Source organism: Pristis pectinata, chromosome 10 (genome assembly GCF_009764475.1).
Source record: "Pristis pectinata isolate sPriPec2 chromosome 10, sPriPec2.1.pri, whole genome shotgun sequence".
NCBI classification, from domain to species: Eukaryota; Metazoa; Chordata; class Chondrichthyes; order Rhinopristiformes; family Pristidae; genus Pristis; species Pristis pectinata.
Window position 1 is genome coordinate 73,506,497 of NC_067414.1, and position 19,169 is coordinate 73,525,665.

General features: G+C 41.9%; 1 protein-coding gene across 2 annotated transcripts in view; it reads right to left on the reverse strand.

Annotated features, from left to right (window-relative positions):
• The window catches only part of mboat2b (membrane bound O-acyltransferase domain containing 2b), a 124,060-nt gene that overhangs the window by 76,491 nt on the left and 28,400 nt on the right, over positions 1-19,169 (reverse strand). For both annotated transcript variants that reach the window (XM_052024532.1, XM_052024533.1), the window contains exon 2: positions 11,072-11,217. In XM_052024532.1, the coding sequence (XP_051880492.1) occupies positions 11,072-11,217 (146 nt within the window). The remainder of the gene's footprint in view (positions 1-11,071; positions 11,218-19,169) is intronic.

Below are 19,169 nucleotides of genomic sequence, written 5' to 3' on the forward strand. Positions count from 1 at the left end.
AGTCATAACTTATGCAACTTATGATTGATCACTCTGGATTTCTCAGGCCCCATAAAAACAGAAAATCAATGGTTAAAATGGCTAGAAAAGACTATCACTATTGCACAAGGTGTGGCCAGAGTACAATTTATTAGTCATACGCTTACAGCACTATATACAGTAATATATCTTTGGAATCACCAGCAATAAATATGTCAGGTTTACAACTGTGACAGCTCATTCCACATCATGCACTGAAAATGAACAATGTTGCCATCCTTGAATATTCAGAAATAAAACCAAACATGCTTAAGAACACCAATGGAAAGTCAGAGACTTTTTCCCAGGGCGAAAAGGACTAACACAAGGGGGCATAATTTTAAGGTGATCGGAGGAAGGTATAAGGCGGATGTCAGAGGAAAGTGTTTTTTTTTACACACAGAGAGTAGTGGGTGCGTGGAATGCACTGCCGGCAGAGATTGTAGGGGCAGATACATTAGGGACATTTAAGAGACTCTTTGATAGCCACATGAATGATAGGGAAATGGGAGGGAAGGGATAGATATTAGAGCAGGATAAAATGTTGGCACAATATTGTGGGCCGAAGGGCCTGTACTGTGCTGTAATGTTCTATGTTCTAACACCAAGTTAAAAGAAGAGTTTTAGACACTCAAAACCTACTAAGTGCTTATAAAAGATTCTTGCTGTTTCCGCTGGAGAGGTCACAGAAGAAGCATTGCAATAAATGTACCAAAGTGCTTCACAGGTACTTTTTCCAAACAAAATTTTTCAGCAAGTTATGTAGAGGTACAAGAATATGTGACCAACAGTTAGATTTTAAAGGAACAGAAAGGTGAGGTAATTTAGGAAGTTTTCCCAGAGCTTGGGGCCTATGTGCCTGAAGAAATGGAGAAGGGATTAACATCAGAAATGGCCAAGGTGCCATAATCAGAAGAATGAAGAAATTTGAGATTTCACAGAAAGATACATCATGGGAGGCCAATGGTTGAACAATCCATTAATGGATTATATTTTCTTCATAGTTTCTTCCTTTTAAGCAGTTATTTATCCAATTATCCTTTGAAATGTTGTTATTAACTGCTTCCACCACCTTTCAGGTCGTCCATTCCAGATCACAACAGTTCATGTCATTTCTGGTTCTATTCCCAATCATCTTAATCTGCGTTTATCAACTCATCTGCCATTAAAAATGGTTTTGTCATATTTACTCTCCATAACCATTCATAATTTTGCACAGCTCCAAAATCTCAACCATCCAGGACTATAGCAACAGGTGCAGACCATAAAATTCCTCACACCTATTCTGCCATTCAATGAGATCATGCCCAATCTGCGACTGCCATCAATGTCCCCACCTTTGGCACATACCTGCGATTTAAAATTAACAAGTGACAATTTGAATCTCCAGGAGGAAGTTCAAATATCTACACCTTTTGAGTCTAACATACTTCCTAACTTTAATCCTGAAAGTTCTGGCTAGATTTTCTAGAATCCTCAAACAACAGGTTTTTTTCTATCCACCAAGTTTCCCTTTATATTTTGGAAATACCAGTCAAATCACTTTTAAGTATCTAAATTCCAGGGAATACAATCAGTTTGCATAGCCAATACACCTAAACCTAATCTTCAGTACCCCACCCAAAGCCGTTATATCTTTCCTAATACGTAATGCCCAGAACTATTCACACCTTATCACCTGCAGTCTTATCAGGCCTTTGATAAAATGCTGGACAACATTTTTCCCTGCTTACTTTCATCATCTAGATTTAAAGGCCAGCACTTTATAAACCTGTCTGATCTTTTTTGTACCACCACATAACACTAAAATAAAGCTGTATGTACATAGATCCCATTTTGTTCGGATTTCCACTGTTTCCAGCTTTTCATTTTTTAGAATGAACTGTATTCTATCCTTTACAGAGAACAACTTTGCATTTGAATATATTGAAAAGTACTTGCCATATTGTTATTTATTAACTTAATCCCAGAAGGCTCCTTTTTAATTTCATCATACATAGCTTTCTGTTCCAATGTATTAAAGAAATAGGCTGACTAATGGTTACCCGGCTGAATTGCTTCTACATGCTGAACTTTATATTTTGAATCCATGTTAATCAATATACTTAATCAAAGATATACACATACATTTATCATGTTAGGAGAGTGTATTCTATCTCTTGCAGTATTCACAGAATATATTCTTCTACATCTGATTTACTTAATATTATACTAATTAGTCAAAATAAAAAGAAAGGAAGGTTAAAAAAAATAAGACCAGAGCCTACTTTGGCCCAATAAAATTAGTAGTATTGCTGCAGCACAGGGACAGCAGTTGTTCTGGGAACCAAAGGAAGTTGAATTTAGAGGATAGGCAAAAGGAGAAAAGATAGCATGGTGGAGATCAAGGATGGACCATTAAACAAAGACATTTTGCTGTGTTAGTGCCAAGAAAGCTCACCAGTGCCTCTACTTCCTCAGGAGGCTAAAGAAATTTGGTTTGTCCCCTTTGACTCTCACCAACTTTTACCAATGCACCATAGAAAGCATCCTATCTGGATGTATCACGGCTTGGTACGGCAACTGCTCTGCCCAGGACCGCAAGAAACTGCAGAGAGTTGTGGACACAGCCCAGCGTATCATGGACACCAGCCTCCCCTCCTTGGACTCTGCCTTTACCTCTCGCTGTCTTGGTGAAGCAGCCAGCATAATCAAAGACCTCACCCACCCGGGACATTCTCTCTTCTCTCCTCTTCCATCGGGTAGAAGATACAGGTGCCTGAGGGCACGTACCACCAGACTTAAGGACAGCTTCTACCCCACTGTGATAAGACTATTGAACGGTTCCCTTATACAATGAGATGGACTATGACCTCACGATCTACCTTGTTGTGACCTTGCACCTTATTGCACTGCACTTTCTCTGTAGATGTGACACTTTACTCTGTACTGTTACTGTTTTTACCTGTACTACATCAATGCACTTTGTACTAACTCAATGTAACTGCACTGTGTAATGAATTGACCTGTATGATTTGTTTGTAAGACAAGCTTTTCACTATACCGTGGTACAAGTGACAATAATAAACCAATACCAAAAACAGGCTCGTGTACCTAATACTGCTGCAGCCCTAGAAGGCCATCAAAAACAGTCTAGTGGCCAATTTATTGAGCAAACTATTTGAGATGCAAGAAAAGTGATAAGTTATGTACAGGAGAGAATGGGAAGATCAGAAACTGAGCTAAAATAAAAATGACCATACAGCTGGGTGTCCACTAATTTGCTGAACGATGAAAAATAGTGAAAAGCTAAATAGTACAGGCAGTCCCTGGGTTATGCAAGGGCTCCGTTCCCAAAATCTCTCCACAAGCTGATTTCTCCCTAGGTCAGAAATGTCAGTTTTCCATAGCTGCCCATATCGTATCGCTCTACATACACTTGCTATAATTCTTTCATGTCATTGAATACCCATAATTAAACCAATAGAATATATACTGTATCCAGTCATTAATAATTACCACAAAACATTTTATTATTGTCTTGAAAAATGCATGGGAGAATTTGCACAAAGTTGGATTTCTGCAAGTCAGGTCATTCGCTACCTGGGGAGCACATGTATAAACGAGAATGCAGCACAGACATTAAGCCTTGAGTACTTGTCTTCCCTATAGTAAATGGATAATAGGCAGTATGGAGGGAATTAGTTTAATGCTCAAAATGAGTTCACCACCTATTAAAACAGGATGTATGCAGCACAAGCACACAGGAAAAGCAGGGAAGAACTACAATTTGTTCAACTCCAAGGCGAGTTTCACTTTACAGGACTCTGAGCAAGAGCACACCAGTTTTAAAAAAAGGTCAGTCTTGAAGCTTGCTTGCAAGTTTCACCTTACAGGAATTTAAAAGAGGCAAGTTTGCTAATTGTTAGTTAATAGTTGATTGGCTTATTAACAGCAGCCAATAAAAGGTTAGGGTCAAGCAGAGCAGCTTTTGTGAGAAGGGGCTAATATAGGAGTGGGGAGTGGAGGCTCTGGCTCAGGAGGTTGAGTAAGTGCCCCAGGTGTTGGGAGTGAGAGCAGATCTTTAAAAAGACTTTGGTGAGGAGGAACAGGTAAGGTTTTATTTTGCTGTTGATCCTTAGTACTTGATTCACTTTAGGTAGGATAGCGGTTAAGACAGTGGAATGCTCTATGTGCAAGATGTGGGAAGTCAAGGAACCTCTGTCCTCCTGATGACTACCTCTGTGGGAAGGGAACCCAGCTGCAGTTCCTGATAGACTGGGTCAAGGAACTTGAGCTGGATGTACTCGGGATCATCTGGGATGCTGAGAACATCATGGATGAGATTGTTACTGAGGTAGTTGTACCCAAAGTGCAGGCTTCTGATAGATGGGTAACCACCAGGAAAAGTAAGGGGAGTAGGCAGTCAGAGCAGGGTTCCCCTGTGGACATTTCCCTCACTAACAGTATCTTTGGATACTGTTGAGGGGGATGTTCTTTCAAAGGCTAGCAGTAGTAGTCAGGTCTCTAACACTGTGACTGGCTTGGAGGCTGAGGGAAAGGGTGCAATCAGACAGGGTGATAGGAGACCTGATAGTGAGGGGGACAAAATGGAGATTCTGTAATGGCAGAAGAAATGCCAGAATGGTGTGTTGCCTCCTGGATGCCAGAGCCAAGGATGTCTCTGAACAGCTGCAGAAAGTTCTTGAGCAGGAGGGCAAACAGCCAGAGGTCATTGTACATGTTCTACCTATGTTGTTTGTACCACCAAGGGATGAGGTTCTGCAGAATGAGTATAGGCAGTTAGGTAAGAAGTTAAGAAGCAGGACCTAGAGGGTAGTGATCTTGGATTACTCCTAGTGCCATGTGCTAGTGAGGTCAGAAATAGAAGCATAGGCCAGATGAATGTGTGGCTGACAAGCTAGTGCAAAGGGCAGGGATTCAGGTTCTTGGACCATTTGGACCTCTTCTGAGGTGGAGGTGATCTGTACAAGAGGGACAGGTTGCACTTGAAGCAGAGTGACCAATATCCTTGCAGGGGGATTTTCTAATGCTACATGGGAGGGTTTAAATTAGATTAACAGGGGAGTGGGACTCAGCAGGAGCAAGTCATGACAAAGCAGTAGCCAGCGAGAACAAGTTTAGTAATCAGGATAGCCAGGGGCACAGTAAAGGCAAGAAAAAGAATACCTGGTTAAACTGCATTACTTCAATGCATGAGGCTTAATAGGTAAAGCAGATGAACTCAGTGGATTGGCTTGGAGGACTGGGCTGTTATAGCCATAACAGAAACATGGCTGAGAGAAGGGCAGGACTGGCAGCTGTGTTCTGGGATACAGATGCTACAGGCAAATGAGGAGGGGATGTTGTTGTTGTTTTTTTTGAGGACATATCAGCAGTACTGAGAGATGACATTCTTGGGGTATCGTCCAGTGGAGCCATAAGGATAGAATTTAGAAACAACAAGGGGTCACTCCAGTGGGGCTGTATTATAGACCACCCCCCCACCAGTTGGTGGGAACTTGGAGCAGGTGTATAGGGAAATTGTTCATAGTCCTAAATGATAGGGTTGTATTAGTGAGAGACTTTAATTTCCCAGGTATTGACTGGGGTACCCAGAGTGTTAAGGGCCTAGATGGGGTGGAATTAGTGAAATGTGTCCAGGAAAGTTTCCTGAATCAATAGAGCACCCTACTTGGGAGGATGCAATACTGGACCTTCTCTTAGGGAATGAGGCAGGGCAGGTAACTGAGGTGGCAGTCAGGGAGCACTTTGGCCCTGGTGACCATAATTCTATTAGTTTTAAGACAGTGATGGAAAAGGATAGGACAGGTCCACAGGTTAGGATCCTAAACTGGAGCAGGGCTAATTTTGGGGAATTGGGCAGGATCTAGCAGGTCAATTGGATGAGCTTGGTTGAAGGGAAAAGAGAGGCAAGTAGGAGGCTTTTGAGAGTGATAGCAAGATTCTAGGAGCAGCATGTTCTTGTCAGGGTGAAGGATAAACCTGGAAGCTTAGGAAATCCTGGCAGATGAGATATTGAGGATCTGGTCAAGAAAAAGAAGCCTACATTGTGTTTAGGAGGGAGGTCAAGGATGAGTGAATCCCTTGATGGCACAAAAGATTAAGAATATTCTTAAGAGGGAAATCAGAAGGGCAGAGAGGGTATGAGACACATCTGACAGGTAAGGTTAAGGAAAATCCCAAGAGGTTCTACAACTATGTTAAGAGTGGCTAGGGAGAGAGTAGGTCCCCTTAGATCAGCAACACTGACTATGTCTTGAGCTGCAGTAAGTGAGTGGTATTTTGAATGACTATTTCTCGTTTACTGAGGAGAAAATCATGGTTGCTCGAGATAAGGGAAACCAGTGGAGATGTTCTGGTGACCATTCATTACCAGGCAGGAGGTATTTGCAGCCCTGTAGTGCATTGTGGATAAATCCCCAGGGCCTGACCAAGTGCATCCTCTAATTTTGTGGGAGGCTAGAGGAGAAATTGCAGAGGCCCTTGTGGAGATAATTGCTTCACTGTTAGCCACTGGTGAAGTTCCTGAAGACTGAAGGTGGCTAATGTTGTGTTGTTTAAGAAGGGTAGCAAGGACAAACCAGGGAACTGTAGGTAAGTCAGCCTGACATCAGTAGTGGGGAAGTTACTGGATGGAATTCTGAGGGACAGGATCTAACAGCATTTGGATGGACAGCCTGATTAGGAGGAGTCAGCATAGCTTTGTGGGTGGAAAGTCATGCTTGATTTCTTTTAGTCGCACATACAATGAAACACACAGTGAAATGCAGCTGTCGTGTACAGTGTTCTGGGGACAGCCCACAAGTGTCGCCATGCTTCTGGTGCCAACATAGCATACCCACAACTTCCTAACCTGTATGTCTTGAATGTGGGAGGAAACTGGAGGAACCCCACCCCAACATGGGAAGAACTTAAACAACTTACAAACTCCTTACAGACAGCAGCCAGAATTGAACACTGGTCTCTGGCACTGTAAAGCGTTATGCTAACTGCTGGGCAGGCACGTAGCGCAGACTAACCTTAAAGAGATAACAAAAAAGGTAGATGAGGTAGGGTAGTGGATGTAGTCTATTTGGACTTCAGCAAGGTCTTCAGGTTCTGCATGATAGACTCCTCTGGAAGGTGAGGTCCCATGGAATCCAGGGAAAGCTAGTTGGGTGGATTCAAAAATTGGCTGAGGTAGGAAGCAGGGTGGTGGTTGAAGGTTGTTTCTCAAAATGGAGGCCAGTGACTAGTGGTGTGCTGCAGGGGCTGGTGTTGGGACCCTTGTTGTTTGTCATTTATATAAATGATTTGGATGTGAATGCACAAGGCTTGATCAGTAAGTTTGCAGAGGCAAAATTATAAGGTGCTGTTGATAGTGAAGGTTATCATAGATTATAGGGGGATCTTGATCAGTTAGGGAAGTGGGCTGAGGAGTGGCAAATGGATTTCAATACATAAGTGAGGTGATGCATTTTAGAAAGTCAAACTAGCATAGGACTTGTATGATGAATGGTAGAGAACTAGGGAGTGTAATGGAACAGAAGGACCTAGGAGTACCAGTGCATAATTCATTGAAAACATCACAGGTAGATGGGGTGATGAAAGGCATTTGACACACTGGCCTTCAGTCAGGACACTGAGTAATAGGAGTTGGGACATTGTTGCAGTTGTACAAGTTGTTGGTGGGGCTGCACTTGGAGTACTATGTACAGTTTTGGTCACCATTTTGGAAAGACATGGTTAAACTGGAGGAGGGTGCAGAAGAGATTTGAGGATGTTGCCAGGTCCAGAGGGCCTGAGTTATAGGAAGAAGTTGGCCAGGCTTGGTCTTTGGTGTAGGAGAAAGAGGGGTGACCTGAGGTTTAAAATCATGAAGGGCATAGATAAGGTGGATGGTAGTAGTCATCCCCCACACTTTTTTCTCCCCCCCCCAAAGCAGGAGTGCCAAAGGGCCTGTATCCATTGCTGGATTGCTCTGACCTGTTTGCCAAAGTACAAGATGTATTCTTCCATTTACAGTCTCTATAAAAAGGGACACTGGCCTGTTTCCCATCCATAATTCCTGGCATTGCTTATTTTCATCCTGCATGTTAATGATCTGTCCATGATTTGGCTCAAACCTTTTTCATAAATGGTTATGACAGTGCTTCTGTCACCTTGCTAGATTGGAGATGGTGGCTGTACATTTGAAGAAAGGAGATTGATTTAATGCCAGTTTGATTTCATTACCCCCATAGGCAGTGCCTCACATTTGAAACCACTGAGTTCAGAGTGATCCTTGACTAGACTATAAACAACTACAGAAACAAAATCTAAAATGAAATAACCTGCCTGAAGCTTTTAGGTTACTTTGGGAGTGTGAATACTTTCATGCAGGTTGACTTGTCTTCACATTGGGTTCAGTTGCAATGCTCAGCAGACAAGTTAATTATAACTGGTCTGAGGTTCTTGCCTGCTTCAAAAAGGCATCATTATACTAGTGCCCAAGAAGAGTGTGGTGACCTGCCTCAATGACTACTGTCTGATGGAGTTTGCATCAATTGTCATGAAATCCTTAGAGGCTTGTTATATTGTGAAGCAACTCCTGCTTCAGATGACCCCAATCCACTCCAATTTGCCTACTGCCACAATAGCACAACAGATGTGATTTCTCTGGCTCTTACACTGCTCTGGACCAAATGGACAACAGGAACTCAAGTCAGGCTGCTGTTCATTAACTACTGCTCAGTGTTCAACACAATCATTACATCCAAGCTCTTCAAAGCTTCAAGACCTGGGCCTCCGTCACTCCCTCTGCAACTGGCTACTCTTCCTCAGCAGATGTCAGTGAGGATTGGTAATAACATCTCCTCACTGATTAACATGGGTGCACCTCAAAGCAGCATACTCAGCCCCCACTCTACTCTATACACACAACTGTGTGGCTTAGCACTGATCCAATGCCATCTTCAAATTAAGCTGCAGGGAGTAGTAGACTCTGCCTGATACAAGCACACATCCCTCACCACCACTGGTAGTATCTACAGGAGGCACTGCCTCAGGAAGGCAACATCCATCAAAGATCCCACCATCTCAGCTGTGCCATCTTTTCACAGCTACCATTGGGCAAGTGGTACAGAAGCCTGAAATCCCACACCATCAGCTACTTCCCTTCAACCATTTGGTTCTCAAACCAACTGGCAAAACTCTAATCACTACAGTTTAGCAACACTACGATCACTTTGCATTAGAATGGACTTGTTCCAATTGTTCTTTGTAGAAAAATTATGCCTAATGTTTTTCTTGTGAATGTTGCTTATCTGATGCTATGCTTATGATGCTGTTCAAGTAAGCTCTTCATTGCACCCATGCATACATGAACTTGTGCATATGACAAAAACTTTGTTCCAATGCAGCTCATGTAAGGTACATTGTACCCTTTTGACTTCCCTGGTTACTTAAGTATTCAGGTAGTGGAGGTGAGATGGAGGCAAGTTAACGATATGTGATTAACTAACTGGACACCATGAAAATGCTGCTGCCAGTGCATTTGAGATGTGTTCCATTCAATTGCTCTAAGATGTTCCTTATTCAGTGACAAAAATGGTCACACATTGTAATCAATCACTGCATCATCCGACTCTATAGTCAGTTAATCTCCATTTAACAGATCAGGATGAAGTTTCCTCGAGCCTTTTCATAAAATTTGCCAAATGCAGTGTGCTATCATTCGCAATACATGCAAATCTTGTAAGCAAAATGGAATAATATCAGCATAACATCATCCCTTTTTCATGTACACTCAGTACAGGTTGCAGCTTCCCAGTGTGCAATACCAGAAGGCCATTAATCTGTACTAACCTCATGAAGCCTTTGTAGCTACTGCATCAAGCTACAGTACATCATTTAGCACAGCCCTGGAATGTGCTAGTCTGCAATATTTGGTTACAGACAACATTTTACATTGGAAGATCAAATTTAAGGCAAATGAGAGAATGAGTTGATAGTCTTTCAGCAGCAGTTGATGTTTGTTTGTGTGCCCCTGAGAAATATCCTACAGGGCACTGGCTGATGGTCTGTCATTGTAGAGAATGAGCCTCAAAATGTCACTCCATCCCTCATCACTACTACATGTTCCAGAACTAGGTGGATGAAGGTCTCATTCCCACTTGCAGGGTAGTGTACAGTGGCATTGAGACAGGTTGTGCACGAACAACCTGATAGATGGGATTCTTCCTAACAGTGCTTCTTGGCTAGATGTTCTAGTTTTGAGGCATTTGGCCAAATTATTTTGAGTTTGTCTGGTGAATCTTCTGACAGAATCCACCATATCCCTTGCCTGCAATACCTAGAGAGCATACTGTGCAGACCACAGCCTGAGTGACTTATGGTCAGAAGTGTTCTTCTGCACAAACATTTCTACCAAGGTAGAACAGTCAAAATTAATAGAATATTTCTTGGCAACATGGCCAGACCCATCCTATGCAACACCAGAGAAAGATACAACCTCACTCAGTGACACTTGATGATGCATGTCCACAGCACATGCAACCACACTGAAAAAGGTAGCCATCAGGGAGGAGGGCCACATTGGCTACATTTTCCACCACTTTCTCCGAACACAAGATCCATTTTTGATCTGCAGATGAAATGGAAGACAGCTCAGGTGAATGCTGCAGCACTGGCTCAAAGTACGAGCCAAAACCTCACAGGCAACACCACAAATCATCATGCATTAAATAAATAGTGTGAAATCCCAGCTTTATTCATTCATTTTGGGTAAACTTACCAATCTCAGAAACAATCTTGCATCATATTGGGTCACAGCATCAAAAGAGAAAATAAAGTTACAAAATTCCTACCTATACTATAAATAAACATGGAGTGCAGAATAAAAATAGGTTCAGGTTGAGGCATAATGGTGATCATAATTTAAAAGACACATACTGTCCAGGTTCACATGCTGCCATTTGATGCAAGGTCCAGGACTGGCTGTTTGTTAACCACCACAAAACAAAAACTAACCCAAGTGATTTGGGGGGCTGAAATCATATTGAAATTGTCAAGCTTAAAATGCAATACTTACCATCCAAAGCAGAACAATGCAAGATAAAGTCCCAGAAGAGTGGCAACAGCATGCCTGACGAAGCTGCTCGTTTTACTTGGGTGAAGATAAAGTCGAAACCATACACTTGCTAGCAGAGCAAACAACTGACATACTACAAAATTCACCTAGAAAAGAGAAAACTTAGATTAGAATGCTATGTGTATTAAAATCAGAACATTTAAAAACTTTGTAAAATATTGATATTAATTATATTCCGAACCAATTCCACTGGTTTAAATTACCAAAACAATGACCCTTGGATATCTTGGGGAAACTCCAGGATAATCAGATTTATTTTTTTCTCTCTTGCTCAGTATTTTGTTTGTGTAAAAATGAAAAACATTTTTGCAGCGATATACTTTGATTTGACACAAACGTGCAAACATATTTTTAAGAGCTGAAAGGGATCCCCACAAAGAATTGAGAAAGAACATCAAAAAGGAAGGAAAAAAAATAAGGCACCAACAGCATTCCAGGAAGTCTAATCTTACAGTGGATATTCAAGGCTGTTTGGGTGATTCTCTACAGGAACTTGAAGCAATTTGCAAACACAATAGCAAGTCCCTTGCCTAGATTTGCCTAAATTGCATTTTGATAAAATTCTCCATCAACAGTTCTACTTACACTCAAAATGATTAATTTGGATAATCACCTATTGTAATCAAATGACAATGTTGGTTGTCCTCTAGGTAGTGGCAATGACCAAGCAAGTTCACTGAGCATTAATTATTATGCAGAGCGCTGGGAGGTGTTGAAGTGGGGGGGGGGGGGGGGTGGGGGGGGGGGGGGGGGGGGGGGGGGGGGTGGTGGGGAGAAAAATCAAGCAGCAAACACATCTCACACTGGTAGAGAGTTTATGTTGCTAAATAGTGACTTCAGTTTCATTTCTAATCCAGGTAATTCACTACCTGAACCAAATCCAGAAGAATGAAAGGTTTCAACATTCAGCTCTGCCAGCCTCACAACAAAGAATGGACTGATCCAAAATAATTATTCTCCTCCCTCATACTTCAATCATTATTAACAACAGAATACAAAACATTTAGAATCTGAAGGTGAAGCAAATGTCATTTAATACAAATAATCCCTAGGATTCCTTGCTCTTTATAAACTTTTTGCCTCGTTCCCAGATGGCTTGGTGCACAAAAACACATTAATGTAGCATTGAACAAAAGATTCAGGTTCAATTTCCACTCAATGTGTGATAAAATGCTCCAGTCTGTGACTTCAGTAGTTTTGCTGTGATTTGGGTCTATATCCATACAGTGGAGAAGTGACTCTGGAATTGATAATGGGAAAGTTTAACAATCTGGTGTTCCCTCTGGCGATTACAATCTTACATCTCCTGCTTCAAAAAGCATCCTGCAGCCAATTAACTATCTACCTTGAAAAAACTGTTACTGCTCTATGCTCACACAAGAATGGCCACATGTTGTTCGATACTGGAGATCTACATACATCAAAGAGTCTATGCCTCCAGGAGAGCAAATTTCTTATGCGAACTGAAGAGGTTGTGAACCTGTTGTTGCTTCCAAATTCTTGCGACTTATTCCACAAATTCATTTTGTTTGGATCTGTCCCATAAGGTTTCCACACTTGTCACAGTAGCATTAATGCCCTGAATTGAGGTCACTCAGCATTCACAGTGCATTGCTCTGTCTACATTACCAATCTTGATTGAACTCCCTTGCTGGGTCCAATTATAACCTAGGCCAGTCAAAGCCAGAATGAATAGCAACAGCTTCTCTTTTGTCATCTGAAAGCTTTGTATCTGGAAAGCCCTGGTATGCTACCATTTATATAACCTCTCAAGGATAGAATATCAGTTTCCACAAACAGACTAACAATAAACATTCCACTATTTTGTTCAAGTGCATCACTGACTTTCATATCCATTGCTAATTTTCCTTGCATTTCCTACAGCTGATCATGGAAACAACCAGATCTATTGCTTTCAAACCACAAGCTCCATGCTCTTATTTTTACCCCATCATCTATATAGTAGCTCAAGTTACAAAGTAGGTTTGTTGACTTTGTATTCCATTTCCCTATCACTTCTGATACTTACTGAGCATATGACTGTTCCAGTGGTTTTCCAGAATAATCTTGCAATTTCATTCCCCAAGGCCAAATTCCACATTTGGCACTTCTGGAATCTTTGGAAGCTCCAACTCCACCAGGTCCACCATCACACAAAAAAATCATCATGCATACCACCTGGCTCTTCTCCTGCTTGGAAATACTCCGTTTGCCAGAGATATACTCTGCCCTTCAAATTCCTTACTTTCCACACCAGTCTCTGGACATGGTTCCACATTGCTCCAAACCGATTCCATGTTAGCCGTCTCATGTTCCTCCCACAAATGGACTTGCCTCATTTCCCCTTTATTCATTTGACTAGAGAACCCATTTATTCGTAATCTTGCTATGTAACCCAAGTTTGCACATGCATTTTGCACTTTGCCTCTGCTCCAAACTTGAGATCACTTCCATTTCACTTTACCCAAGTTGTCATGCCTTTCACTTACCCTCAAAGTTTTACTCCTTCAACACCCCACAACTCATCAGCCTTGTTGTATGCACTTCTTGACACCAGAACACCAACACATTTGTCACTACCTCCTTTCAAGCAGCAATCCAAAAATCCATATCCTACATTCACCCAACATTCTTTCTATCAACAACTGGGCAAAGCTCTTCCTGTACAATTTATTCATTACACTTATGACAGCAGATCAGCTAGCATAATCTCTCTCCAAAACAAGCATTCACATGTGAACAAAGCTTTTTCCACCCAAGATCTTATTGTGGATGATTGCATCAACACTATAGCCTTGACAGAAACCAGGCTGATGGTCAATACCTTGCCCTAAAATGAAATCTCCCTGGCAATATTCTACACTGATTGTTCCACAAAGACCATCCTAGTGGCAATGTGATTCTTATCATCAATTCACAGGTTGGTCTGTCTTCCTACTGCTCTGGTAACTTGCCCTCCTTTGAACAGCTTTCACCCATTCTTTAAAACCCACAAATCTGACTATCTATCCAAGTTTTTCACCAATACATCATTGCTGCTTTTCAGGCTTAGCCCCTACACTGGGCAACTCCTCATCCTTGATGACTTTGACTTCTCTTAATCTCTCTTGCTGTCTCTAAATTCTGCAAACGACTTCCTATAATCTATCCTTCCATATAAAATGTCTCAAGTCACATTAAATGGCCCTCATCATCTCACAATATACAGGCTGTCCCCAGGTTATGACGAGGTTCCATTCCTGAGAACTGTTCGTAAGTCAGAAGTGAACATAAACAGTGTGTGGGAGAGGATCACAGAAACAGCTGGGATGAGAGAGCGAGCTGGCAGGGGAAGGGCAGCCACCAACCGGCCTCACTGACTCAGTGAGTGAGCGAGTTTGCTCAGTGTTCCCGGCTCTGCTTGGCTCAATTGTTGCAGCTTGAAGAGGGAGGAAAAGGCCACACCGAAATACCCCGTTCCCACTCAGCAGAAGATGCCTGCAGCCCCTCAGCAGCTGGCAAATCCATCTCCATCCATCCCTTGGGTCTCCCAAATGCTCATGTGGGCTGTCCATATGTCAGGCATTTGTAATCTAGGGAGGACATGTAATCTGTCTAAATCTCTAAATCACTTTCTTCAAATGATCTCAAGCCAAAGCCCCTTTCCCTTCCTACCCTACTTCCTCCTCCTTCCACCCACCACCAATCCCCTGGAAAAACAAAAAACTTAAAATGGGTACTCTCAAAATGGCAAGAATTGGGTTCCCCTTTTACATCCCACAATACATCTCATCAGCCTCCACATTTGATGGTTCATCTGTCCTAGTTTCCTGAACCTCTGAGTAATGTTCCCACAAATCACATCTTAGTTTCTCTTCCCATCCCCCTTTTGAGGGAAACCATTCCTACCGAGATGCTCTGGTTCACTCTTCCATTTCCACCAATGCCTTCACCCCTTCTGATAGCTGCTTCCTGTACAACTGCAGATGCAGCAAAGCCTCCTCCATTCCTATCATTTCAGGCCCCAAACACTCTTTCCACATGAACCAATATACTTCTACTTCTAACTTAGTACGTTAATGCTACTGCTCACGATTGGTTTCTTCTACATTGAAGAAAGCATAGATAGGTTCAGTGATAAATTTGCATAGCACCTGCATGACCAAATTTCCAGCTGCATGTCTCTTCAATTTTCCATCCCATTGCCACTATAATCTTCCCATTTACAGCTTCCTAACCAGTTCCAAAGTTTAAAATGAGTTTAGGAATAACTTGGCACATTACAAACTTTTATACGGCACCGAATTCAACAATTTTAGTTATCTTTGCACCTCACATTTCCAGTATTTCCACTTCTTTTCTTTTGTTAATTGCAAATGTCACACATCTTCTATTTATATCTCCCCTGACAAATCTTTTTTTATAAATATTCAATAGTCTCTGCCACTCTTTTTCTTTATTACCACTTCTGTCAACCAATAGCTGCTGGGCTCCACCTCTTACTTTCTCCATCACTTCCCTCTCCCGTATCCCTCCGAGCTAAACAATAACTATTTTTCACACTACAGACACTGTCTGTTATGCAGTATTCAGCATTTGAAATAGAGACATTACCAGGTCTAGATGTGTTAGGCTGGAATGTGAAAGGAAGTGGAGGAAACAAATGCAGAGGCACACTTGGCAGTTAAGATTAGAAAACTAAGAAGTCTATTTTATTTAATATTGTTTTCCAATTAATATCACTTCTATAACTTGATTTAAAAAAGGTCTCTCCCTAGGAAAGCAGGCAGAAAATAAGTACAGCCTGCTTTTAGGCCAGCTGTTGAAAATTTTCATCCAAATCTACTTGTACATGAACTCTCACTAATATTGACACAGGACTACAGATATTTTGACTCCATAATTACAGCAACAAATTTCACAACCTTGCATTAATTATATTTTGGCATCATCATTCCCTTACCCTTATGATCAGACATGCAAGTTTATTGACAGCTCACAGTTAGGCAATGCACAAGCTCATAAATATACTGCCACATTCTTCTGCCTTGTTAGGAGGCAGAATGAAAAATGTTCCAGTAACAACCTCCCTGATTGTTAATCAATGTTTATTTCATACGAAACACAGCTGCTCACAGCTCTTAGTAATCAGAGATCAATTTTAACCTCCACTACCGTCTGTGACCACATGGGCTTCCCCTGGGCTCTCCAATTCCTGCCCACATCTCTAAAATATGAAGTTTGGTAGGTTAATTGGCCACTGTGTACATAAGTGGTAGAATCTGGGGGAAGTTAATAGGAATATGGAGAGATTAAAATGCAATTAGTGTAGGAGTGGAAATGGGTGTTTGATGGTTGATGTGAACTCATTGGGCCAGAGGGCCTGTTTCCATGCTGTATGAATCTTACATATACGAATTAATGCATAGTTTTCCAGTGAAGCACAGTTCCACTATTCCTTACAGACTAAATTCATCAGCTGCCCAAAAGATTCCTCCATGGCCACCTAGATTTTAATGGACTGCTCCATAAACTATTGCTGCTGTGTTGCCCTCATTACTGTTCTCCCTCCACTTGTTCCTCTGATCAGTACCCCTATCTATACTGATGCCCAATGATCTTAGATGCTCTTTGCATTTGGTTTTCTGGGTTTGATCCCTTGTTGTTCTCCGCTGAACAAGAGGAGGCTCGAATCCAAAATTTAATTGGGAGTCCTAGTGACTAAAATTAGGAGATCTATAAAAGTAGCAAAATGTCAATGATTACAAGATGCAGTTCATACTTGTTTACAATTCGATTTGCAGAGAACTAATTCCAGAGGTTGGCACACTCAATCAATTTTTCACTGTGCCTCAGACAGTGGACTACCTTCAGCAATATCCATGCTGAATAATGATTCCTGGATCCACTGTTTCTCTCACTCTCCTTGACAGTCTTAGAACCTCAACATTCCAAGTTGAATAAAAGTTGAAGAAGATTTCAAGCATCAGCTCTTCTATTCCACCTGCTCACGATCACTGTTGCAAAGTGGACTTCTCTTTCTAATTTCTGGCATCATTACAGAACCAGAATTCTGTGCCTAATCAATATACAAAATATTCTCCAAAGTCACCTACTTTCCCCAAATGCTGAATCAGTTCAGCAGCTATCAGTTTAGTCAACCACTCTTTCCTTCTGTCCACTTCAAAGTTCCGTAGACTTCACTTGAATTGGCTGGGAGAAATGACCACACAAACTGGATCACTGAGGTTGTAGGCGAAACATTTGGGTGTGTGCATCAGTCTTGGCATGGGATAGGTTAAAGATAAAAGAGGAATAAAAGCAAAAGTGCACAGCCGCAAAATGGAAAAAGATCAACGGGCAGTGCATACATACATAAAATACACTTTCAATTACAGTCAAGGCAGGAAAAAAAATGATCAAGACAAAATTAAAACATTAGTGGGATTATACATTGGACCACAAACAGTGGCTACAATGCAGAGCATAGTATAAATAATGGAACTTTAATCTACATCTAGGCTGGGCAAATCAAATTAGCAGAAATAGTGTGAGGACAACTTTATTGAGTGTAAATGATCACTATGCTCAGGAATTAATGGGGGGAAAAAAACAGGCTTATTTAGATCTAATATTGTGTAATGAGAAAGGCTTAACTGATGAAAAAAAACAATGATGCTGGAGGAATTCAGCAGGCCAGGCAGCATCTGTGGAGAAAAGCAGGCGGTCACTGTAATCGGGTCAGGACCTTTCCTCAGGACTGAAGATATGAAAAGGGGAAGCCCAATATATAGGAGGGAAAAGCAGAGCAGTGATAGGTGGACAAAACAGGGGAGGTGGGATGGGCACAAGGTGGTGATAAGTAGATGCAGGTTAGAGATAGTGATAGGCAGGTGTGGACGAGGAGAGGAGAGCAGATCCACCGGGGGATGGGTCAAAGGTGGAGGAAAAAAAGGGGGTAGAAAAACTACACCACTCTCTGCTCCTCCCACTCCCTTCCTCCCCAGGGCCTCCCTCCCTCCAGGTTTCGCCTTCTGGTGCCTCTGCTCTGTTTCTTCCCCCCATCTACTTCTAATTCTGCATCCTACCTTGCACCTCCACCAGCCCACTCCCAACCCTCCCTTATCCCCTCCCCCCCACCTTGATCTCTCCTCCTGCCCCCCACGTCCATCTATCCTTCATTGCACTTTTTTCTACCCCCAATTTTTCCTCCTTACCTCTGACCCATCCCCCAGTGGATCTGCTCTTCCCTCCTTCTCCGCACCTGCCTATCACTATCTCTTACCTGCATCTACCTATCACCACCTTGTGTCCACCCCGCCTCCCCTCTTTTGTCTACCTATCACTGCTCTGCTTTTCCCTCTAACACATTGGGCTTTCCCTTTTCCTATCTTCAGTCCTGAGGAAGGGTTCTGACCCAAAACATTGACCACCTGCTTTTCTCCACAGATGCTGCCTGGCCTGCTGAGTTCCTCCAGCATCAGTGTTTTTCATCTAGATTCCAGCATCTGCAGTCCTTTGTTTCTCGAGGGTTAATTGATGATCATTTCATAAAACTCTATTTCAAGATTGAACTAAATCAATTTCAACTTGAAATTAGGATCTAAATCCAAATAGAGAAAACTATGCAAGCACAAGGTTTGAGCTGGCAATGGTGGATTAGGAAACTACATTAAAAAAAGGCATGTCATTAAACTCACAATGGCTAACATCAATAGAATTAATACAGTTTACATACAAATGCCTTCAGATGAAATAACCCAACAGGAAAAGTGACCCAGTCACGGCTATCAAGTGAAATTAATGATAGTATCAGATCAAAACAAAAAGGCAGTTAGGCTGAGGACTTGTAAAATTTCAGAAGTCAGCAACAACAAAAGCTTTGCCAAGGGAAGAGACATGGGACTACAACAGTAGTCACTAGAGAAACAAACAAACAAAGTCTGTAAAACTTCTATAAATATGCATCAAAGATCAAATACTAATATTAATAAACTGAAACAGGAGAAATACTGGGGGGGACAGCAAGGGAGAGCACGAGGGAAAGTGAGCAACAGCA